This window comes from Dromiciops gliroides, chromosome 1, assembly GCF_019393635.1.
Source record: "Dromiciops gliroides isolate mDroGli1 chromosome 1, mDroGli1.pri, whole genome shotgun sequence".
NCBI classification, from domain to species: Eukaryota; Metazoa; Chordata; class Mammalia; order Microbiotheria; family Microbiotheriidae; genus Dromiciops; species Dromiciops gliroides.
In genome coordinates, this window is record NC_057861.1 from 72,272,629 (window position 1) to 72,296,901 (window position 24,273).

Consider the following 24,273-nt stretch of genomic DNA (forward strand, 5'->3'; position numbering starts at 1 on the left):
GACCCTTAATCTGTCAGCAAGGCTGACAAAAAAAAATTTTGCATACATTAATAAACATAAAATTATTCTTATTGCTGTGGTTTAAAGTTTATCTTTTTCCTAATATTAAACCAACTCTGCATCCCTGGCATAAATCAAACATGGTCATCATATGTAATCTTTGTTATATGTTGATTTAGCCACTTTATTACTATTTTATTTAGTAAATTTTAGAATTTTTGCATCTAGGAATATTAGCCTAATTTTCCTTTTCTGTTTTGATTCACTATTATTTATACATTAAGACTATATATATATATACACACACATATGACAGAAAGAATTTATCAGGATCCCTTTCCCTTCTTTTTTTTTTTTTAGTGAGGCAATTGGGGTTAAGTGACTTGTCCAAGGTCACACAGGTAGTAAGTGTTAAGTGTCTGAGGCCACATTTGAACTCAGGTACTCCTGACTCCAGGGCGGGTGCTCTATCCACTGCACCACCTAGCTGCCCCCCTTTCCCTTCTTTTGCTGTTTTTGCAAATACTTTATGTAATGTTAGAATTGTTCTCTGAAGGTTTGAGAGAATTCACTTGTGAATCTATCTGATTCTGAAGGCTTTTTTTCTTTGTAAGCTCATTTTATGGCTTCTTCAATTTTTCTTCTTCTGAAAATGCTTTATTTAAAATTTGTATTTTTTGGTCTCTTAATTTTGGTATTTATATTTTGGTAAATATCCATTGACTTTATTTAAGTTGTTGCTTTTGTCGGTGTATAGTTGGACAAAGTGATTTCTTATATCCAAAATCTTTTATGCCTCAGCCAAATACAAAAAATCATGGATAGCAATTATTATTTCAGACAAGGCAATAGCACTAATAACAACAAACAACAATAAAACCAATGTATTGTAATGCCTAACAACAACAACAATAATAAAATGAATGTATTATAATGCCTAACAAATATACACACAGGGACAGCTTCTAAATACTTAAAGCAAAACTAAATAAATTACCAAGAGAAGTAGAAAATAAGACTATAATAATGGGGAAACTCAATCTATTCCTATCAGCCCATGATAAATAAACCTAACCAAAAAAATGAACAAAAGTTAAGGATGTCAATCCAATTACAGGAAATTATATATGACAGACCACTGGAAATTATTAAATGGAAATAGGAGTATAATTAAACATCATTAAAATTTAAGCACTTTGACAATAGGTACTCTTTAATTTTTTTCTCTATATCTCCAGCACTCAGCACTATGACTGGCACATAGTAAGTATCTGATAAATACATGTTGATTGAAAAAAATAATTCTGTATGAGGTGCCCAATAGCCCCCTTGTCATGGCAGGGCAGAGTGAGGAAGGCAGTGGGATAAAAATGTAGACTGAAATTAAGGGTCTTGCTGGAAAGGGAACCTGATGGGTCCAAGGCCTCTAGCACCCTTGGCTTGTTGCCACTAAGTCCTGTTTTCTAGAAGGGTTTATCAAGAAACAAAGAAAAAATTTGGTTATTAAATATCTACCTACATAGCAGATACCCGTACTAAGTGCTTGTGATGTTTAATACTGAAAAATATAGTCTCTGACCTTAAAGAATTATAATTCACATGGGTGTTGTGTGTGTGTGTGTGGGGGGGGGGGGTAAGGTGGGGAACAAGCAGTTGGAGATGATGATTCACAAGTAAATAAGTCTAAAATGTGACTGGCGGTAAAGGAGTCATCCAGGTCAAATCTTTTCTAAAAAAAGGCTGGGGGGGGGGGGGTTGGCAGCTAGGAGCACAGTGGATAGAGCACCGCCCTGGAGTCAGGAGGACCTGAGTTCAAATCCAGCCCCAGACACTTGACACTTACTAGCTGTGTGACCCTGGGCAAGTCACTTAACCCCAATTACCTTACCAAAAAAAAAAAAAAAAAAAAAAGAAAGATTGAGGGGGTGATTACTTTTAGGTATATAGGGGGTGGGAGGTCAGAGATAAAAGAGAACCTGGGAAAGCTTAATGGAGAAAACAGCACCTGAAATGAGTCTTGAAGGAACCGACCAAAAATTAACAAGTCTTCCATGACATCAGGGTGATGTCACGAAATGCACTGAATTGGAACATGTGAAGTGAGGAAGTGAAGGAGGCCTGTGCAAGGTCAACAAACTCACTCTTTCCTTCAGAGCCAACTGAATCCAGTGGCAAGATATACAACAGGATGACTGGGGATGGCCCTGGATGTTTAAGGCATTTGAGGTTAAGTGACTTGCCCAGGGTCACACAACTAGTAAGTGTCTGAAGTAAGATTTGAACTCAGGTCTTCCTGACTTCAGGGCCATGTGCTCTTCTCCACAGTACCACCTAGGTGCCCCTAAGGACAATAAAGTGCCAGGTGTGGGGATATTAAAGACTAGATATTTACTTGTGTTCTATTAGTGAAAACAATGTGTGTGTGTGTGTGTAAATATAAAACAATAGGAGTATCATTCTGCATCCTAGCTAAGCTACTGGGGCATCAGCGAAGTCTTGTATTGGGCAAGCAGCCCTTGAGCCTCTGGAGGAAGCTAAGGATTCTAAGAGATGGAGGTGATGATGGAGCGAAGGATTTAAAAAAGCAGAGATGAGGAGTATTCTAAACACTAACTCATGCGTTAAGGAATAGAAGCAGGAAATGGAGAATAGCTAGTACTCATTGGCAAGGATGACAAGTGTATGAAATAAGTCTGGAAAGGTGGCTCTGAAATGAAAGGGTAGAAGTTCTGTGTGCTTTATCATAGTGGCCATCTGGGGAAGCCATGACAATTTTGACCAAGCAGTAACGCGGTCAGTCCTATGCCTCATGAATTCTGAATTTACAAAGGGAGAGCCTAGAAACCAGGATGACCACTGGCAAGGTTATTTCAATTGTCTAGAAGAGAAGTGATGAGTGCCTGAAAAAGGGAGGTGGAGGTGGATGGGTTGGAAAGGGGACAAATATGAGATGCAAAGTTATGACTATTATTGGTCCCTGATTAGTTGAGGAACATAAAGGAAGAGTCAAAAATGATTCTGGGAAGCGAGTGGCAAGGTAAGCTTATTTAAGAGGAGTTCATGCTGAATTCCCATTTTAGATCCACTGAAGCTGAGATGTAAGTAGAACATTCAGGCAGATGGCAAGATCAGGGGTGAGGGGTGGGTGTGTGTGTGTGAGATAGGGGAGAAAAGGGGGCGGGGGAGGGAGGAGACATGGATAGGGTGGGCTCAAAATACCTGAACTAAATCTATACACACCTTTTCAGGTAATTGGGCTTCAACTTCTTTCTTTAACCGCTCCCTGAGCAGGAAAGGACGTAGCACTTTGTGTAAACGTCGGATAATCAGAATAGTTTCCTTCTTCATTTCAGGTCTCTACTATTTTTCACCAAATTAACTACAAGGAAAAACAAAACAACTTATCTCTGAGGAGAGATGGAACCACTGCTAAAATGCAAACACAGAAATCAATCAATCCACTCAGCATGTCAGGCAGTGTGCTAGAAGCTGGGGATAAAAAGACCAAAGCTTCTGCTTTTGTCCTCAAAGGAATTTATATCCTATTAAGAAAGAGCAGGCAACTCACACACAAATGGGTACATAGAAAAGAATACCACCCTAACTTTTGCAGAGAGGCACCAGAAACTTAGGAGGGCAGGAAGGGAGGCTTGAGTAAATGGGGAGCTAACTGAAGGAAAAGATTTTAAGAGATGAGTTGAGCAGGGAGTACAATTCCAAGTATCGGGGCAGACAACCCAAATCAGGTCACTAAGATGGGTAACATAAGTCCTGTGGGAGGAACAGCGAGAAGGCCACTTTGGCTGTTTTGGAATAGTGTTATCATATTCCTAGAAGGAGGGTGAAGCAAAGTTGTGAAAGAGATTAAATGGCTAACAGAGGAACCTGTATTTGATCCCAGAAGTAATGAGGGTCCTTGGTGTTTCCCCTATGCAGTGCAGTGTCATGGTTAGATCTCTATTTTAAAACTATTATTTTGACAGCTCTGTGCAAATGGCCTGGAAATGGGAAAGCCTAGAGGCAGGGACCAGTCAGGAGGCTACTGTAATAACAGAACAGACAAGAGGTGAAGCAGGTCTACTAAGCAGATAGGGGCTTTATAAGTGGAGAAGGGAATGGATTTGAAGAATGCTATAGAAATAGAGTCAAAAGGACTTGGCAAGTGATTAGATATGTGAGGTGAGACACATAGTTTTTAAGACATCCACAGGATCAGAACTCAGAAGAGAGACTAGGACAGGAGACACCTGGGAGTCAGCTGCATAATACTTGAAACCACAGGAGCTGATAAATTCACCAAGAGAGTGTAGGTTGAAAAGGGAAGAAGGTTCAGGGCAGAGCTTTGGGTTGCCCTAAGAAAAAGGTTAATATTTATTCAATGGCCATACAAAATGACTTGCCATAGCTACTGATCCTTTAAAAATACTAAGAAAAAATAACAACATGATTGGAGGCAGAGTAGAAATGAACAAGGCAGTAGAGCACCTGGGTTCGAATTTTTATCTATATTACTGATGGCTATATGACAAGTCATTTAACCTTTCCAAGTATCACTGTTACTCTATCTATGAAAGGAGGTATCATACTTGTGAGGACAAATGAAATGATGTGTATGATGCATTGGCAAAACACAAAGTTATATACAAATGTCAACCACTATTGTTGTTATATTACTGTAGAATTTCTACATTCACCTTTTTATGAACACTTGCAACAAGCATCTCTCTTCAAATTTTGAGGGGAAGCTGGCACAGAAAGCTATTCCCCAAGTCAAGAAATAGTGGTTGTGGGGCAGCTAGGTGGCGCAGTGGATAAAGCACCTGCCTTGGATTCAGGAGGACCTAAGTTCAAATCTGACCTCATATGCACTTGACACTTATCTAGCTGTGTGATCCTAGGCAAGTCACTAACCCTTATTGCTCCCCCCCCCCCCCAAATAGTGATATCAATTAATATCTTGCATGTTAAAGAGTAAGAGTTCAGAAGTATTATAGTTTTCCCCAGTTGAGCCCCTGGCAGGGTCTGGTCCTTAGCCCACATCCTGAGAGCCTCTTTGCCCTATTACTTGATTGACTATGCTATCAAGCCAAACATCCAGAATTTTATCTACTTACTTAACACAATAAATAATGGCCCTCTTTCCTAACAGCATGTTATATCTCTTGATAAACTGATAGATTATGTTCTTTTTTTTTTTTTTGGTGAGGCAATTGGGGTTAAGTGACTGTCCAGGGTCCACAAAGCCAGTGTCAAATGTCTGAGGCCAATTTTGAACTCATGTCCTCCTGAATCTAGGGCCAGCACTCTATCCACTGCGCCACCTAGCTGCCCTGATTATGTTCTTAACTGGCAATTTTGGCTTCTGTCTCTGGTGACTTCCAGGCATCTCCAACTCACAAGAGGTGATCTCACACACCGTCAGCACGTGGTTCCTGACTTGGGCACACTTTACTTTTTTCTCCTGTCATGGCAAAGGGAGCATTTGAACCCATGCTCAAAGGTGCTGCAGACTCTTGACGATGGTTGGGAGGAGGAAATTGAGGAGTGCCCACAGCCTCAGGTAGCTTGTTCTGCAGGGGCGTCCCTGTCAGTAGCAGGCGCGGGGAGCTACGTAGTGTGTGTTCAGGACCTGTGTTAGTTTGCAGTGATGATTCTTATCCTGTGACCTTCATCTACAATCATAATACTTCCCAGCGAATCTGCAGATGAGGACAGCACACCAATCTTAGGGAAAGGAAAATGCTTGATTGTGGAAATATGGGGAAAGTTCTTTGGGGAGACAGATTTTTATCTTTGCAGATACAAGAACTTTTCCCATGCTAAATCTCATTCAACTGTAAGCAATTTTACAGAGGAATGCTCATTTTTCCTTATTTCTTACCATGGCAAGATAACCAGGACAAGGCAGCCTGAACACTCACTCCATCTAGGCCTGTCCTGTGATTAGCCACCCTACTCTCTCTGGGCTCATCTAATTTACTAACATGGCATCAGCAGTCATTTCTGAGGGGTTGGTCTCCAGTCTATGTCTCCAAGCTGGCCTCTGCTGTATGCCCTGGATCTGTGCATCTGACATGGAAGCTCACCACAGCATGTTGTGAACTCAAACACACTCCTTTTTCCTCAAACCTATCTTTCCTATTGACTTCAGATGTTTCTATCTGTGGCGGCACCACTGACTCTTTCTCAAATTTTCACAATCTTGGGGTTTTCTTTGACACTTCCTTATAACAAGGTATCCACCCTTTACCTCATCTTCTTATACCCAATCAGACAACAAGAAGTTTTTTGTTTTGTCTCTGCATCCTCAGTATCTAGAAACAATAGCATCCACAGAATAGGCATCTTAAAGAATGCTTTCCCTTTACCCCACTACTGCTACCTACCATTTCTAGTTACAAGGTCCTATAGGTGTTCTCACTCCCACTCTATCCCTACACTCAACACCTCAGCAAACTGCTGCCACAACAATTTCTGATGCACAGATTTGTTAATGTCATGCATATGCACAAAAGTCTTAAGTTGTTCCTATGGCCCACAACAGCCTTCTCCCCCTGCAGCCCATTCATCTAATCAGGGTGGCCCTGGCCTTAATCAGCACTTCACAAATGGACCCAGACCATGCTCATTTCACTCCCACCTGTACTTTGCAGTCTCTAGATGTGGCCTCCTGACCCCCTTTTCCAGCTTTATATTATGCACTATATTTTCCCCATTAGAAAAAGTCCTTGAGCATAGGAAACTATCTTACTTGCATGTGTGTCCCCCAGTATCCCCAGTCCTTTGGCAGAGTGCCCTGGGTACATAATAAGCCACTTAAAAAAAGTTCACTCTCTCTCCCTCCCAGTGCAAACTCTTTCTTCCCTGGTCCACATACCCTCTCTACTTTTTTCAGCTGCATCTCATATGACTCCCTGCCATACATGCTATACTTTGATTCAATTCAATAAATATAGAGATACAAAGATAAACATGAAAGAACCCCTGTTTGCAAACCAGGTTACTCTCTGCCCCCCTGAACACAAGGAGTCTTCTCACATTTCTTTGCCTTCAGGATGACCCTACTGCATTCTTTTTACCAACTAAATTTGGAACCACTCCTTAAACCCCAACTCAAATACTACCTTCTTGCTTGCTGTGGGCTGGGATCACAGCTTATCAAATCTGGTATGTCTCCCAGAACACTGCACGGTGCACTGTACACAGCTGGTATTTAAAAAGCACTTGAAAGGGGGCAGCTAGATGGCGCAAGAGATAAAACACAGACCCTGGATTCAGTAGAACCTGAGTTCGAATCCAGCCTCATACACTTAACACTTACTAGCTGTGTGACCCCTGGGCAAGTCACTTAATCCTCATTGCCCCACCAAAAAAAAAAAAAAAAAAAGGAACGAAAGAAGAAAAGAAAAGCACTTGATATGCTATCTTCAGGTCTAGCCCCGCTCGGCCTTCCCCCCACCCCCCACCACACACAGTTGATCACTTATGGGGTGATTTTGAAGGAGTACACCCAAGTACACCATGCACTTTGTTTCTCTCAGACATCTGACTTCTCTATGGCCCAGAGGGTGGTTGAATATTCTGGCACACACTGCACCACTCAACAACTTAACAGATATCTGAGAAACCTTTTGTGGTGGGGACAGACTATACATTCAAGGAGAAGATTCTGGGACAGACATGCTGACCTGACCCTGTCATTCATTCCAAACAGGTCCATTTTCCTTCTCCCACTCAAGATCAAAGGATTTGGGATATAGGGGTGGAAGGAACTTCCAGTTTCCTACTCTACAGCGCGTTTCATGAGGATACAGTATAATCTTTTAGGGTATGGAAGAGTCAAGTGACCCTTCCCAAGGGTGGGATCAGTCTCACATGAAGGATGGATGTCCTCTTTCATTATACCTCATACCCTGAAGATGAGTAGCCACTGCTATCTCCCTGGAGTATAATTAAGCAGATTATTTTCTGTGGTGAGAGGAGGGAGGTGCTGAGAGGGAAGACTAAAAAGCTTCAATCATAACTATGACTCACATTTCCTCTAAGTTTGAGGTAGAGAGAGCACTTTCCCTTTAACAACGCCCCCTGTTGAAGACCAATATCCCCTTTCATATCATATGAGCAGTCCCAGGGCTCTTGTTCTGAGGACTCGCCTAGGATTCCCCACAAGGTTGAAATACAGGCTAAAAGGACCTCAGGAATCAACTAGTCTAACCTCTCTTTATTTTTAAAGTAGGGAATAAGGCTGACCTACACCAAGCAGTGGTTAATGCTAAGAACATATTAGGAGAAAGCACAGAGAGTGGAGAAAGTTTCTTCAAGCTAAAACAGTGGGCTGGGTAGGTCCCAACTCTCCTTTCTTCTCTGTTTTTGTCCCTACATGTCATCACAGAAGGAAACAGAATGACAGCATGAAGATATGAAGTCAGAACAATACTTCTCTTAGCAAAGTCAGTTTCCAAGCTTGTTGACCTTGGCAAAATTATGCTTTAGAATAATTGCTTAGGAAATACTTGGAAATAAGACAGAGATATCCAGCATATTGATATTTTTGCCAGTTATTTCCATATTAGTCATGGACAGACTGAACTTGCTGTGAAGAAAACCAGTTGACAAAGATCTCTCACAATCTGCTATTTGATAGTGACAAACTCTTACCTTGGCAAGAATGTGCTTATCTTTTATAATGTATTCATAAGTAGGTTAGCAAGGAACATTGAATTTCCCACTCAGAAGCTGAGGTACAAAAGCTCGTCTTGCTGCTGGAGAGCCCTAGGGAAAGGAAAGCAGCAGCTGTTTACCTGGGGGGTGCACGAAGAAGAAACAGTAGGGCATTTCTAACCAACAAGGGGAGTAAGTACTTAATACAACAGGTGTGGGCTGTAGGTCTTGATGAATGAAACACTCTGAAAACAAGTATACCCCTGCCAGAGCACCTGACCTTTCAAAGGACAAAGTCATACAAAGCAGCGCAATTCACTGAATACCTTTCCCCCCAACCTGAGCTTCCCACACAAACTGGTCCAGGACCAGACGTTCCGGGCAAGCCCCTATTGTACCTGCCCCTTCCCCAGAAGGCTTTGGGATATGTGAAGAACCAGTCTGAAAGGCTGGTGAACTTCAGACCCGTGATCTTGAGTATGTGAATAATCAACCTGAAATGCTAAAGGGCTTGAAGGGGAAAGCAATGATTAATGTTTTCCACTTTGCTTCCTCCCACTCAGCATCTTCTCATTTGGACTCAGCAGGAAGAAATCACAGACATCACATAATATCATCTTCTCATTTTTTGAAGAGAAGGAAATTACAGTGAAGAAGGTGAGTAGCTTCCTCAAGGTCACATGGTACACAGGTGTAGAGCTGAGACCTGATACCAAATCTAGGGTCCTTTCACAGCCCCCTGCTGACAGCTTCTCAGCACCTACATATAACATTAACTTTTCATCCTATGCCTTAAAGGATTTGTCAGCAAGCAAGGAGAACTTTTGAAGGGGAAAATATCAACTTACCTTGTAGGAGACCTTCACCACAGAAGGAGCCCACTTATCAAATTCATATGCCCAATTTGACAGAGTTCTAGGAGAAAAAGGGAAAAGAACTAACCAATCCCACTTCTAGAATAAATGACCAAACTACAACACATTCATGAGCCGTGTACCCCAGCCCAGTGCTAGTGCTTTGAGCAAGGAAGTACAATACAGACAGACCATTACAGTTTCCAAAGAGTCCAGAGTCCAGTTGGCAGGGGCACAAGTAACACACAAGATCAAACAATAGCCCAAAAAAAATTTCATGCCAGCAGCTAAGTGCTGGACTGTAAGAGAAAAATTCAAGTGAGAGGGAGATCAATGAGGGCTGGAACAGTGAAGAAAGGATTCTCAAGCAGAGATGGGTCTTACTGGACAGGCAAGAATGAAGTTACAGTCATGAAGGAATGTGGCAAGCTTACTCTCTGCAAGAAGAAGGGCCTGACTTTCCTGACAGAAGAGATGTTTTGAGAGAGCAATGAGAAATAAGAATGGAAAGGGCAAAGGGGCACCAGAACATGGTAGGGGATCAGAAGCTTGGTGGAGGAAATGAAGACCTGACTCTGCCTGGCAGCAGTTCTCAGGTTGAAATGGAATGATTAAAGTATAAAGTAAGGGAAGAGAGGCGCTTTGTACAGTAAAAGCAGGTGTGAAGTGATATATTTTTTAAATTTTTTGCCTGGACTATAACGATGAGAGAAGGAAAAACCACAGAAAAGACAGGTTTAGAAATAAGACCTGATAAGACTTAGCGACTTATGGAATATTGAGGAAGGAAGAAGGAAAGGGATGAAGCAAGAACAACAAGTTTGGTGACTGGGAGTATGTTGGGAGAGAAAACAGGTTTTGGAAAAGCCAAGATTATTACTGGACATACCTAGTTTCCCCTTCTAGTTCACCTCCTAAGAACAGTAAACTGTCCTGCTACTTCGCTTAGTGATCCCAATGATATTTGTCAATAACATTTATCAATAATAATACACCTTGGGCACCTAGGTGGCACAGTGGATTAAGCACCAGCCCTGGATTCAGAAGGACCTGAGTTCAAATCTGACCTCAGACACCTGACACTTACTAGCTGTGTGACCCTGGCCAAGTCACTTAACCCTGATTGCCATGGGGAAAAAACAACAACAAACAAACCACAAACCAAAACAATACACCTCAAGTACCAAGCACTTTTCCATCTGATTTGCAGCTGAAAACTCCAATATTCTCTTTCCATTAGAATGTAATGCTTTGGGGCAGCTAGGTGGCACAGTGGATAAAGCAACAGCCCTGGATTCAGGAGGACTTGAGTTCAAATCCAGCCTCAGACACTTGGCACTTTTTTTTTTGGTGGGGCAGTGAGGGTTAAGTGACTTGCCCAGAGTCACACAGCTAGTAAGTGTCAAGTGTCTGAGGCCACATTTGAACTCAGATCCACCTGAATCCAGGGCCAGTGCTTTATCCACTGTGCCACTTAGCTGCCCTGAAATTTAATTAATTTTGTGTGTGTGTGTGGGGGGGGTCGGGTCCCCGCAGGGCCATGAGGGTTAAGTGACTTGCCCAGGGTCTCACAGCTAATAAGAAACACTTGACACTTACTAGCTTGTGTGACCTCGGGCAATTCACTTAACTCTCATCATCACCTTCCCCCCCCATATAAGTTCTTTGAGAGTGGAAATTATCTTGCATTTCTACTTGTAGCATAGCACTTTGTGCATAGTAAACACTTAACAAATGCTTTTATTTTTCAATCATTCACCCCTAATCAACCCCACCCCCTTACTCCCTATTCTACTATCTAACCTAGTCTCTGCTCTCTTCCACTGTGCCCAATTCTTTTAAAATAAGAGGCCATAGGGGCAGCTATGTGGCGCAGTGGATAGAGCACCGGCCCTGGAGTCAGGAGTACCTGAGTTCAAATCCGGCCTCAGACACTTAACACTTACTAGCTGTGTGACCCTGGGCAAGTCACTTAACCCCAATTGCCTCACTAAAAAAAAAAAAAAAAAAAAAAGGCCATAATTGGATGGCACCCTTTAAGGTTTCCAAAGGCTTTCCTTAAAACAATCCTGTGAAATAGGCAATAACAAGAATTATTATTTCCATTTTCTAGTCAGGAAAACTGGAGTAAAAGTTAAATTTGCCCAAGGTCACACTGCTAGTAAACACCAGAGCCTGAACTTAAACTCTGGTTTCCTGGCTTTAAATCTAGTGGTCTTTCCATTTTACCTTTTGTCTCTAATTAAGAAACTCATTATGGTTCTCTCTCTTAATTAAGAATATTTATTAAGAACTTTATGTGTTATCTCATTTGATCCCCCGGAACAGCCCTGCAATGTATGTCCTCTTATTTGAGGCTAAGAGACTTGCCTAGGATGAAACACTAAGCATCTAAGAGATGTGAACCGGGGTCTTCCTGAATCAAAGGCCAGTGACCTACCCACTGTGGCACTTTTTATAATAGCAAAGAACTGAAAAAAGAGTTGATGCCCATCATCTGGAAAATAGCTAAATAAATTATGGTGGATAATAAATTCAGAAAAGCATGGTAAACTCTTCCATGAACAGATATAAAATTAAGGAGAACCAAGAAAAGTATTTATATGACAACAGCATCAACAATTAACACAAAATCCCATGAAATTATAATGATGTTTACCCTCAAAGAAGAGATATAAGAATCTACCTCCTTCCTTTCTTTGCCTAAGTTGAGGACACTACATATTACAGTAGGAACCGGATGATATTTTATTTAATGTGGCTGAAAATAGTTATTTGTTATAATAGATGGCTTTCTGAGAGAGGAAAGAACTAGGAATAAACCAGCAAATGTAAGTAACGTAAAGTGAAAATACAGCAATAAAAACCTTAAAAAGGAATAGTTTGAAGAGCAAAGTCAATCAGTATGAGATAAAGGACACAGGGAGAGAATCAGCTTTAGAGAATCAGCAGGGTATCTGAGACTAGACTGAACAAGCATCACATGGTAGAAGTAGATAAGGTGAAAGTTCCTTGCTCCTCCATTGCAATGCTACTTTTGATTCACTCTCAGTGACAATATCTTTTCCAAAACTTGTCTTCTCAAGCCATCTACAACAGTAGGGTCAAACTCAAACATAAACAGTATCGTTAGAAAAGTACAAATTCGGGGAGCAGCTAGGTGGCGCAGTGGATAAAGCACTGGCCTTGGATTCAGGAGGACCTGAGTTCAAATCCAACCTCAGACACTTGACACTTAACTAGCTGTGTGACCCTGGGCAAGTCACTTAATCCTCATTGCCCTGCAAAAACAAAACAAAACAAGAAAAAAAAAGAAAGGCACAAATTGACATCAATTATGTCCTAGTTTCTTAAATTGGGGTTTGAGACCCCATATGGGGTTGCAGAACTGACAGTGGAACCCACAAAAAATTTGGCAAAGGCATACATATTTTATATACAGATATACCTGGGGTTGAATAAAAATTTCTCCAGCAAAAAGGGCTTATGAGTGGAAAAAGTTTAAGAAGCCCCGATCTATGTGATGTTTTATTTGTATTTAATTTGTTAAGCATTTCCCAATGACATTTTAGTCTGGTTTGAGCAGGACACCAGAGTTTTGCTGCAAGTTTCACAGCTCTGAGGCAATAGGGTTTAAGTGACTTACAAAGGTTACAAAGCTAGTAAGTGTCAAAGTGTCTGAGGTTGGTTTTGAACTCATGTTCTCCTGATACCAGGGTTAGTACTCTATCCACAGTGGCACTTGGCAATACAAATTCTGATCCTCTCTCTACATTGTGACCAGTGAACTCTGAGCTACTTGAGTACTGCTTCTTGAGTTCTTTGCAGAGCTCCACACCTCTAACCACCTTCTCTTCTTGGATATCCTCTATCTTCACACCATTTCTTCCTTATGTTCCTTCCGTGGTCTCCCTTCTAGTCCAAATCCTCACCACCACTTGTCTACATTATTGCTACATTGATAAAAACAACAGTGTCAAGTGTCTGAGGCCGGATTTGAACTCAGTTCCTCCTGAATCTAGGGCCTGTGCTTTATCTACTGCACCACCTAGCTGACCCCCTTAAGTGAGTTCTTACTCCCTGCCACATATTCTTTAATCTTGGGACACCAGAGTCCTTGATGTTCCATGAAGAAGACATTCCATCTTCAGCTGTCTACCATGCCTGGAATGCTCTCCCTCCCCATTTCTGCATACTGTACTCCCTGGCTTCCTTGAAGTTCCAACTAAAATCCCATCTTCTACAGGAAGTCTTTCCCAAACCCTCTTAATTCTAATGTCTTCCCATTCATCCTCCAGGGCTCTCCACATAGACAATGAGGTTGATGCTCGAATTGCCAGTTCTACCACCTCAGCTTTTGGGAAGCTCTGAAAGAAGAGTATAGGAGAGCAGAGCTATCAGGCTACCTAGCAAACTGAGGACTTACAAAACCACTGTGCTGACAACACTGTTTTATGCGTGTGAAACCTGGACATGCAAGAAGACCAAACTGTTAACACTTGCCTTGTCTCAGGCATATCCTAAAGATTACTTGGTATGACAAGAACATCGTGCGCAGAGACAGCAATATTATTTGATGAAGAACTGTGAATGACTTGGCTATTCTCAACAATACAATGATCCAAGACAATCCCAAAGGACTATTGTTGAAGCATACTATCCACCTCCAAAGAAAGCAGTGAAATTGATAGAATAGACTAAAGTACTATTTTACACTTTCGTTTTTTCTTTTAATCAAGTTTTCTTGTACAAAATGACAAATATGGTAATGTTTTACTTAAAAAAAAAGTATGAACTATAAGCACCTTGAAGACCTTTGTTAACATTAAAAAAAAAAAAAAGATTACTTGATATGATAAGATAACACACTGAGAGCCTGTTCACAGAGCTGAACTGCCAAGCATACAAACTCTACTGTAGAGACTGCAGCTCTGATGGGCTGGACACACAGTTCTGTTTTGTTGTTGTTATTGTTGTTTTGGGGATAATTGGGGTTAAGTGACTTCCCAGTGTCACACAGCTAGTAAGTGTTAAGTGTCTGAGGCCGGATTTGAACTTAGGTCCTCCTGAATCCAGGGCCGGTGCTCTATCCACTGCGCCATCTAGCTGCCCCTGGACACACAGTTCTAATGCCAAATGCACGCATACCCAAAAGACTGTTTTATGGATAATTCACACAAGGTAAGGACTCATGTGATGGTCAGAAGAAGTGGTATAAAAGAACACGCTCAAGAAATTTCTGAAGAACTTCAGTATTGACTGAGAGATATGGGAAATGCTGGCACAGGACTATCCAGCATGGCATAACCGCATCAAAGAAGGCACTGTACTCCACCAGCAAAGCAGAATTATAGAAACACAAAGGAAATGTGAGCTATGCAAGCCCCTTTCACTCTCAAAGTTCTAACTGTGCCTGAACTGTGGTAGTGCCTTCCAAACTCATATTGATCTGATCAGCAACAACTGAACACAATACACCCTTATTTCAACACTGTGATGTCATTAGTCTTCTTGAAAAAACGAAGGACAACAACAGCTTGTTTCTAGTCTCCCCTATTAGATTGTAAGCTCCCTGAGGGCAGGAGCTGCCCTTTGCCTCTTTTTCTATCCCTGGTGCTTGGCACCTAGTAGGTACTTCACAAATGTTTAACGATTGATTGACTTGCCTAGGTTCACATAGCTAGTAAGTGTCTGAAAAAGGATTTGAAATCAGGCCTTCCTGACTTCAAGTCCAGGGGTCAATCCATTAGGCCAGTTAATAGCCTTCTAACTGGTCTTCCAGTCTCAAGTATATCCATTCTCCCTCTACACAGCTTTTATGATATTCATAAAGCAGTGGTCTGATTACATCATTCTGCTCAATATGTAATATGGCCTCCCTTTTACTTCTACAAATGCCTTGCTTTGTCACTTAAAGTTCTTACCAATCTGCCTCCAACCTACCTTTCCAGTCTTATTATGCATTATTTTCCAACATGCGCCATAAAATTTAGTCACACTGACTCCCCCTTGTTGTTTCTCACATAATACCCTATCTCTGTATTTCTGCATGGAGAATATGCATGCTTACAATAGACTCTCCTTACCTCCTGTCTTGTTTCTGTCTCTAAGCCATTCTATACACAGCTGGAAAATTCTCATTCCTAGAGCCCAGGTCTGACCATATCAACTCCTAGCTACAGGCTCCCCTTTGCATCAAGCATAAAACAGACCCTTCTCTGTTTGGCGATGAAAGACCTTCACAGCCTGGCTCCAACCCATGCTTTCCTAATTTCATATAGCCCCATGCACATATGTGACATGCTAGCCAAGCCTCCCCCAGCCAGTCACCCATCTCTCCTTCTAGCTCCTCATGCCAGGGAGGTTCTGTCCCAGTCAGCCTCCTGCACTCCCCACCCCTAGCTGAAGTCCAGCTTTGGGGCTCTTGCCCGACTCTTACTGGTATATGTGATGCTCTCTCGCCACACTGCTTTGTATTTACTTTGTACAGACTTTGTATTAATCTGTGTACTTGGTATTTGTTCCCCACTGAATGAAGGCTACTTGAGGGCAATAACAACTTCCTTTACTGTCTAGCACAGAACAGATATTTGATAACGTCTGGTTGAAGTAAACAGAGGAGGGAAAATGTGAAAGTCTAGGCCATACACTCTGATATTCTCACTGAAGTAGGAGAATTTCTGTTGAGATAGAGAATGGGACTTGGGGTACTCAATAAAGCAATACAATCCTTTGTTAGTAGAAACTAATGAAATTGATACTTAATTTTGTAAAATGAATTTATTTTTATACTACCACATGGACTTCATCGCTAAATGAAGGAAAAACCAAATATCTATAAAAAATTCTACAAATAAATTTCAACAACAGAGGTCATAAAGTATCTATTTTGTTCCCTTAATCCATCTTGAAGTAATGGGTACCAATATTCTCCAGTTTTAACATGACTTGTTCCCAATAAGTTAATAAATTGCTTGGAATTTGGAGTACATTTTCTCAAAGCAGTAAGATTAAAGATTGGCTAATACCTAAGCTAGCCTAAAAAAGCTCATTTTATCCACAATATATATGAAACAATATTTATAGAAGCCTCAAACCCTAGGCTCTCGCCCTTCAGACTTGATAACCATCACCCACTTCTGGTCAAGCAAGTGGAAACAAATGTACAGCCAAATGGAATCTAAAAAACACTGCTAGAGGTCATGAAGCCTTTGGTCAAAAGGGCTTTAAACTGCAAAATGGGGGAGGGAGAAAACAGCTGATAAATCCACCAACAGATACCACAAGGGGGCAGCTAGGATAAAGCACCAGCCCTGGATTCAGAAGGACCCAAGTTCAAATCCGTCCTCAGACACTTGACACTAGCTGTGTGATCCTAGGCAAATCACTTAATCCCCATTGTCCCAACCAAAACAACAACAACAACAACCACAACCACAAACCACAGAAAGTAATGAGTATGAAATAGGAAGAAAAAGTATCAGTTGAAAGAACAAGTGAGTCACAGGAAATACCATCCAAGATAAGAAACAGTAATAAACCTATGATCTCAGATGTCCATTCATAAATGTAATTTTAAAAAGTGAACTAGTTTATAATACAAAAGAAATTTGACCACATCACTGAGACTTATTGGGAGAGAGACTAAAAGACACAATATGGACATGGAGGAATAAACCTTATTCAAAAGGACCAGAAAAAAGTGTGTGTGTGTGTGTGTGTGTGTGTGTGTGTGTGTGTGTGTGTGTGTGTGTGTGTGTGTGTGTGTAAAAACGCCAAATCTTTCCTCTTGGAGCAGCCCTCTGCTGTTCAATTCCCAACCCACATTTGTCAGAGTCTGTGCCTTCAATGCCCTCAGTGTTACAAAGACCATTCCTGCTTAGCATGAGGTGGGAATTGCAGAGCCTGTCCTCATTTTCTATTTCTCATAGTTTCCCTTCTTGAACCATTCAAAAAAAATGTTTTGTTATTATTCATATTTTGATAACTTCCAGAAATAATTCTTTTTCATTTGAAAACCTCCATTCTCTGGACAAGTGCTTGGGCTCTCAGTCTGTCTTTTCACCACAATACCTGCTTGCATACCATGGGACTTCACCTGGTCTGGTTCCTCAGTTTACTTAGTCCCCATAACCGACTTCTCCACTCTCTCCAATCACATAAGGAGGTGGCCATACCCTTGATCTTGACATCACTCACAACTGTTCTACATTCATGTTCATTATCTGACTCATATCTTTATCATTCCCGTCTCCTTCCTTGTGGTCTCATAACAAGTCCCTCTTTTTCATCTTCCTCGTGACTCCAAAGCCTCCATCTGTTTTTTCCCTAAGCCCACCACCCTTGAACTAGGCTACCCTCTTGTCTCCCCAGCTCCATTTACAATTCCCATACTCTTGAATCTCAAGTCCCTTTCTGCTGTTTCCAATGATGCTGGGCCAAAAAACAATCCTGGATTACTTTCACTATTTTCCTCCCTTGTTCCTATTCAAATGCTGCTGAATAGAGGTGGAAAAAATTACAAAATCATGCTCAGAGAGTCAATGGGGCACTCAATGAAGCAAGGTAATCCTTTTATGCCTCTCTACTGGTTTACCTTCTTACTAATTACAGTAACAATTCAAAACCTTTTCATTCTTTCTCCAGATTCTATCACACCTCCTCCCTCCATTCTCTCAGGTCTTATACTTTATCTTATATTTCACTGAAATTGACTGAGAGCTCTCTTTTCTTCCATATTCTTCATTTCACATTGTCCAGTCTTCCTCCACTATTTTCACTTTCAGAGGCAGTGAGATGGCACAAGAGATAGCAAACTGGTCTGGAGTCAGAAAGGTCTGAGGTCAAATACAGCCTCAGAAATGTACTAGTTGTGTGATCTTGGACAGGTCACAACTTATTTGCCTCAGTTTCTTCAACTGTAAAATGGGAATAATAACAGCTTCTGCCTCGCAAGGATATTGTTAAGATTAAACGAGGCAATATTTGTAAACTTCTCAGCAAAGTACCTTGAAAACAGTAGGAATGATATAAATGCTATTCCCTCCTTCTCTCTTGTCCCCTTCACCTCCTGTCTGAAGAGGTTAGATTTTCTCCTTGCCACAGCCAACTCTTCTATATGTACTCTTGTCTGTCTAGTAGAATGCCACCACAACATTCATACTCCTCCCACTAGTCTTCAATCTCTCCCTACCTTCTGGTCTCTTTCCTTTTGGCCTAAGGGAATGACTCCTCCATCTTTCCAAAAACCTTCACCACCCCTACGATCATCTGATATTTCTTGCCCTTCTTGGCTAAATTCCTTGGGAAAGCCAACTATACTAAGTTCCTCCATTTTCTCTCCTCTCTCATCCCTCTGCAATGTGGCTTCTGACCTCACGATTCATAAGCTACAGTGATTCTTAATTGCTAATCTAATGGCCTTTTCTCAAAGCTATACTTCTTGATCACTCTGAAAACTTCTGGACACTACTGATCACTCTTTTCCAGGGAATTTTCTTCTCTTTAGGTTTTCATAACACTGTTCTCTCCTAGTTCTCCTGTCTGTTATGACCGCTCCTTCTCAGGGACCCTCCATCTTGGATCTTCATTTAGATCATGTTCACACTTAGGAACCAAGGATGTCCCCCAAGGCTCTGTCTTGGATCTCCTCTCCTTCCTCTATACTATCTTGCTTAATGATCTTATTAGTTTCCAACAGTTCAATTATTATCTCTATACAAACGCTTCCAAGACCTATATATGCAGATCTAGTCTCTCATTAGTCCTATATCACCAACTGCCTTTTTCACTTCTTGAACTGTATAGGCACCTCAAACTCAACAGGTCCAAAACAAATCTTGTCTTTTCCTGTAAACTCTCCTCTTTCCAATTTTCCTTTTATTATACAGGGGAATATCATCCCTATCCACAATCAAATCAAAGGTGATTACCCCAAATCAAATTCCATCAGCATCAGCTCTGACTCCTCAGCCTGCATATCCAATCTTGTTTCTACCTTCACAGCATTCCTCCTCTAAGCCCCCTTCTTTCAGTTCTCACAGCCAACACTACCATGGTGTAGGCCCTCATCATCCCAAGCCAAGACTATTGCAGTAGCCTTCTGACTCAAGTCTCTCCCCATTGCTCTCCAAGCAGCCACCAAAGGGATTTTCCAAAAGTACAGGTCTGATCGTGCCAGCCTGACTATGTCAACAAACATTAGTGGCAGCCTGTTACCTCTAGGATATAGGATCACCCTCAACACCAAGCCCTGTCCTACCTTTCTAGGCTGCTTATTCTTTACTACACTGCATGAGTACTATTAATCTACCTTTTCTCATCTGTCTCTTGCAACCACCTCCTGCTACTAGTGCATTCGCTCTGAAATGACCTTCCATGTATTCTGTATAGAACTTGTTTATAGAGGATGTCTCTAGGAGCTCCTTGAGGACACAGTCAGGGTTTTCCCCCTTGTTCTGGCTACAGCACGTAGAATAGCAACAAGGACTGCCTTAGGCCACATTCAGTGTACTGTGTTCAGTTTGGGATGTCATGGTTTAGGAAGGACAGTAATTAGTTGGAATAAGTCCAGAGAAGGTAAGCAGGGCTTTGCTGTGAGGACATGCTACATAAAGTTTAGCTGAAAGAACTAGGTATGGTTAGCTTGGAGAAGGGAGATAAAGAAAACAAATGACAGTTGTCTTCATATATTGAAAAGCTACAATAAGGAAATGTGATCTGATTTATTCTTGGGTCATGGAAGGAAGAAAGAGTTGCAGTGGGTGGAAGTTAAAGAGAAAAAAGATTTTGGCTCAAATTAAGAAATGCTTTGTATAATCACAGTTGTTCAAAAGGAAGAGCTGCCTACGTAGGTGGTGAGTTCCCCTTCACAGAGAAGTTTCAGATGGAGGCTAGACAAAAGGATTCCCTTTTAGGTGTGGATTAGATTAGAGGACTTCTGAGGGTTCTTCCAATTCAGCTGCATATAAAAGACATTCAAAAAATATTTTGGAGGATTGTCATCACTTTGCTGCTGAGGTGTCTCCTCTCCATACCCAAATGAAATTTAGGGAAATTGTAAACTTAATGGACCATCCATTCTGGTGGCCCCCCTGGCTATTTTTATTAGATAAAGACTTGTGAACAACCATTGATTAAGCAAAAGGGACAGATTCTCTTGCTACAAAACAGTAGCCTTCTCTTTTTTCCTTAGGTCTATTCTGCAGGACAGTCATGAGGATTTATATGAACTGCATGTCAATATCACACTATCTTTTCTAAACTATAAAGGTATTAATGATAAACTCAGGGTTATCTTTCCTATAATGTGATGGATTTACACAATCCCAGTTATAACCACTCAATAGGACCCTGGTAACCAATGGAATGGATTTCTGTGGATGCCAGCCATGGTCAGGGACTTAGTATATAGTTACAAGGTGTCCAAACCCAGCAGTCCCCCGTTCTCCCACCCCACGCCCCAAACTAAGGACAAATCCCAGGGAAACTTTATTTTTGTAAACTTACGAAAGAGGGTACTATGATAGGAAAGGTCCGTTTGATTCCGCTTGTGTTCCATACAGGTATGTAATTAAAGCAATTGTCTGAATAGTTTTGCCGAGGCCCCATTTCATCTGCCAGGGATGCCCATTTAGATTATTATTATATAAGGAAACCAGCCACTCCAACCCTTAATCTAAAATGAATAAAAAAATGTGAACACAGGTAAGTGACATGAAGCCAGTTAAAGAGAAAAACAGACCTTTTCTTTTTTTGGGGGTGGGGGGTTGAGGCAATTGGGGTTAAGTGACTTGCCCAGGTCCACACAGCTAGTAAGTGCCAAGTGCCTGAGGCTGGATTTGAACTCAGGTCCTCCTGAATCCAGGCCGATGCTTTATCTACTGTGCCACTTAGCTGCCCCCAAAAACAGACTTTATGACTTTATCTGAAATGACAGAGTCCTTTTTGGAAAGTATCAAATCAATAAAGAATCAGTGACAAATGGGCCAATATATGAATCACTTTCCAATTTATTAATATAGACTAAAAGGGTACAAAAAAGTATATTATTTTAAAATGGAATAGATTTTTCTCATGGAAATTTGGGATCTGAGAACAGAAAAAAAAAACCTCACTGATCTAGCTAAGTTCTCATTTTTTCAATTCCATTCAGTCTCTGGAAATTTCTAGTGCATAAGGGCTTCTTTTCTGTGAACCTCATAATCTTTACTGAGCAAGACTTTGTGGAGTAGCCCTCAACAAGTAGTTAGCAACAAAAAGGAGTCTGTCCAAATAGAGAAATGAGACATACTTACTACTTGAATTAATTATTAAAGTTCCTTTTTACAAACACTATTTCTTTGATGCTATAAAAAAATGCTAGTCATTTTAGGGACACAGGAGTTTTGAAAAAGAACAAATAGACTGAATAAAGCAAACAACCTACAAGCAATCTAACAAGAGGCATGTACAACAGAGGACCCATTGTCCCTCTGCCTGTCTACTGGGAGGAAAAACCATGCTTTATCATGTGTCTACCAAGTCAGACGCGTTTCATTTAGTAAACGACTTGATTTTTAGCACTTAAAAAGCAAATGCGGTAGTCTTGGCTAAAGAGAAAAATGGTTTGTAAATACATCTATTGTGAGATGAAGTAAAGTACGGACTTCTCCAAAGGCTACAATGAAGCCACTCTAAGCAATATGTTCAACGAGCCAAGTCCCACCTAACCGTTGCTTTGGGAAGGGCTTATTCCAATTCTCTCTCTCTCTCTCTTACCTGGTACTGTTTGAGTACACCATTCACGCATAAGCGTAGACTGTTTGTCCACCTCTCTCAGTGACTGCATGGGCCACAGCATAATATGACTGCAGACCACGAGCCAGGGCTTTGGGAACACCATACTCATCATCAACCACTTGCTTGGCATTCCTATGGTTTGATTAAAAAAAAAAAAGTCAGGGAACGGATGCTTAATATTCATCTTTGTACAATTCTAGCATGTACACAAATTTCTCTGGCCATGGTAATTAATACTACACAACTCCACTGCTTTGTAACATGGAAAACAGGTGCCACAGTATGGCACTGTGGCAAGAGCTGCGGGCTGGACGCCAAAGGCCCCGAGTTCCTGCTCTACTACTTAGTATATTCACTGGGGCAAAGCACTTCACCTCCAGTTTGCTCAACTGCCACACGAAGGCAGTTTGGACAAGGAAATTGCTACAGTCCATCATAGCTCTAAATCCTCTAGCTGGGTTTTGTAAATTCTTGGACTCTTGGGGTTTTGAAAAATGATGCAGCCGACCAAGGGCAAGCCTGAAGTAAGCTTGAGATCTAACTCTGCTGCCTGCTATTGGTTCCCTTGGGTATATGACTATCCCTCAGTTTCTCCATCTGTAAAACTGTGACTAACGACCAGTCCTGAGGACAAACCCACAAAACTAAGATATGGAAATAGCTAAATGTCTTTAATATAAAACCACACAAACTCACACTCCTCTCACACACCCCTTCTACTTAGGAGCCAAAGAAATGTGGGATTTTCATGTAAAAAGAATGAATGTATGATGAAAAGTTTCTGGAAAAAAAAGTCTCCATAAAATGAATGGATCTGATTTTGGTTTGCATGCAAAATTCTCCAGCGAACTGTGTCCTGTGATGGGTTTCCCTACCTATATTCTAGTGTCTGGTACAAGTTGGGTTATGGACTCATTAAGATAACTTATTAAGGTTGACACCTCTATTCACAATTACGTTCCTCCAGAGGATGGTAAAGGGTTCCTCTTACTCAATAATATGTCTTGCATCAACTTCAGAGACATCATCACTATCTGGATCTGGGATCTTTTTCTTGTCATCCACAGGGAGGGTAGGCTGTGATGGTTGTGGCTGTTCTTCCTCTTCTTCCTATCAATTCAAGGAAAGCCCTTGTAGTGGGAACCTGTTTGCATATGGAGCATTAAAACATTAAGAATACATAATGGTGGGGGTGGCTTGGTGGGAGAGTGCATAAAGCACCGACCCTGGAAAGAGGAGTACCTGAGTTCAAATCCGACCTCAGACACTTGACACGACACTTAACAGCTGTGTGACCCTGGGCAAGTCACTTAACCCCCATTGCCCCGCCAAAAAAAAAAAAGAATACATAATGGTGTCATGATTTCTGTAATGGATAGCTCTACAAAAAAAAAGAATTCTCTGAGATTTCTGCTCTAGGGCACAAGAGGGATGAACTATAAATCTCAATACTCAGTACTTCAGTGAGAATTCTGTCACTCAAAAACAATTTGAGTGACAGTGAGCTTGGATGGAAGATGTGAACATTGGACTGTATTCTTTTTTTCCTTCTTAATACCTTTTGTTATTCTGAACATGACAAACACCAACAAACATGAGCATTTATTCTTATATACAAAAAAACCCATGATATAAATAAATGAAACTGCAAATTCTATCTACAGTTTTTTATATACAATAAATATCTAAGTTTCAAAGCTGTCCTGTGTATTTTTATCACTTTCTGAACTCTATACATTAAAAAAAGATTCAATAATCCTGTTCTTTTAAAAAAATTTGACACCACTATTATTAGTCTTCTTTTCCCTGCCAAATCCCAATCCTCTGAAATTCATAGGAAAAATCCTTGTAATAAAAAACAAAGTCAAATAAAACAAATGCATGGCTTGGCTATGTGTTAAGATTTAGGCCTCATCATTCTGCATCTTGAGGCCATCACCTACTTCTATGTCAGGTGGAATATTTTTTTTTTTCATAA

The 24,273-nt window shown here is 41.0% G+C and overlaps 1 protein-coding gene across 1 annotated transcript in view; it reads right to left on the minus strand.

The window, feature by feature from the left end:
• SMARCA4 (SWI/SNF related, matrix associated, actin dependent regulator of chromatin, subfamily a, member 4) overlaps positions 1-24,273 on the minus strand; it is a 110,073-nt gene that overhangs the window by 28,789 nt on the left and 57,011 nt on the right. Inside the window, 15 exon segments of the mRNA XM_043990939.1 lie at positions 3,241-3,355; positions 5,446-5,483; positions 5,485-5,508; positions 5,510-5,554; positions 5,556-5,602; positions 5,605-5,658; positions 5,661-5,686; positions 6,422-6,426; positions 8,653-8,772; positions 9,510-9,576; positions 21,024-21,189; positions 22,271-22,301; positions 22,303-22,326; positions 22,328-22,427; positions 23,287-23,405. Coding sequence (XP_043846874.1) covers positions 3,241-3,355; positions 5,446-5,483; positions 5,485-5,508; positions 5,510-5,554; positions 5,556-5,602; positions 5,605-5,658; positions 5,661-5,686; positions 6,422-6,426; positions 8,653-8,772; positions 9,510-9,576; positions 21,024-21,189; positions 22,271-22,301; positions 22,303-22,326; positions 22,328-22,427; positions 23,287-23,405 — 981 coding nt within the window.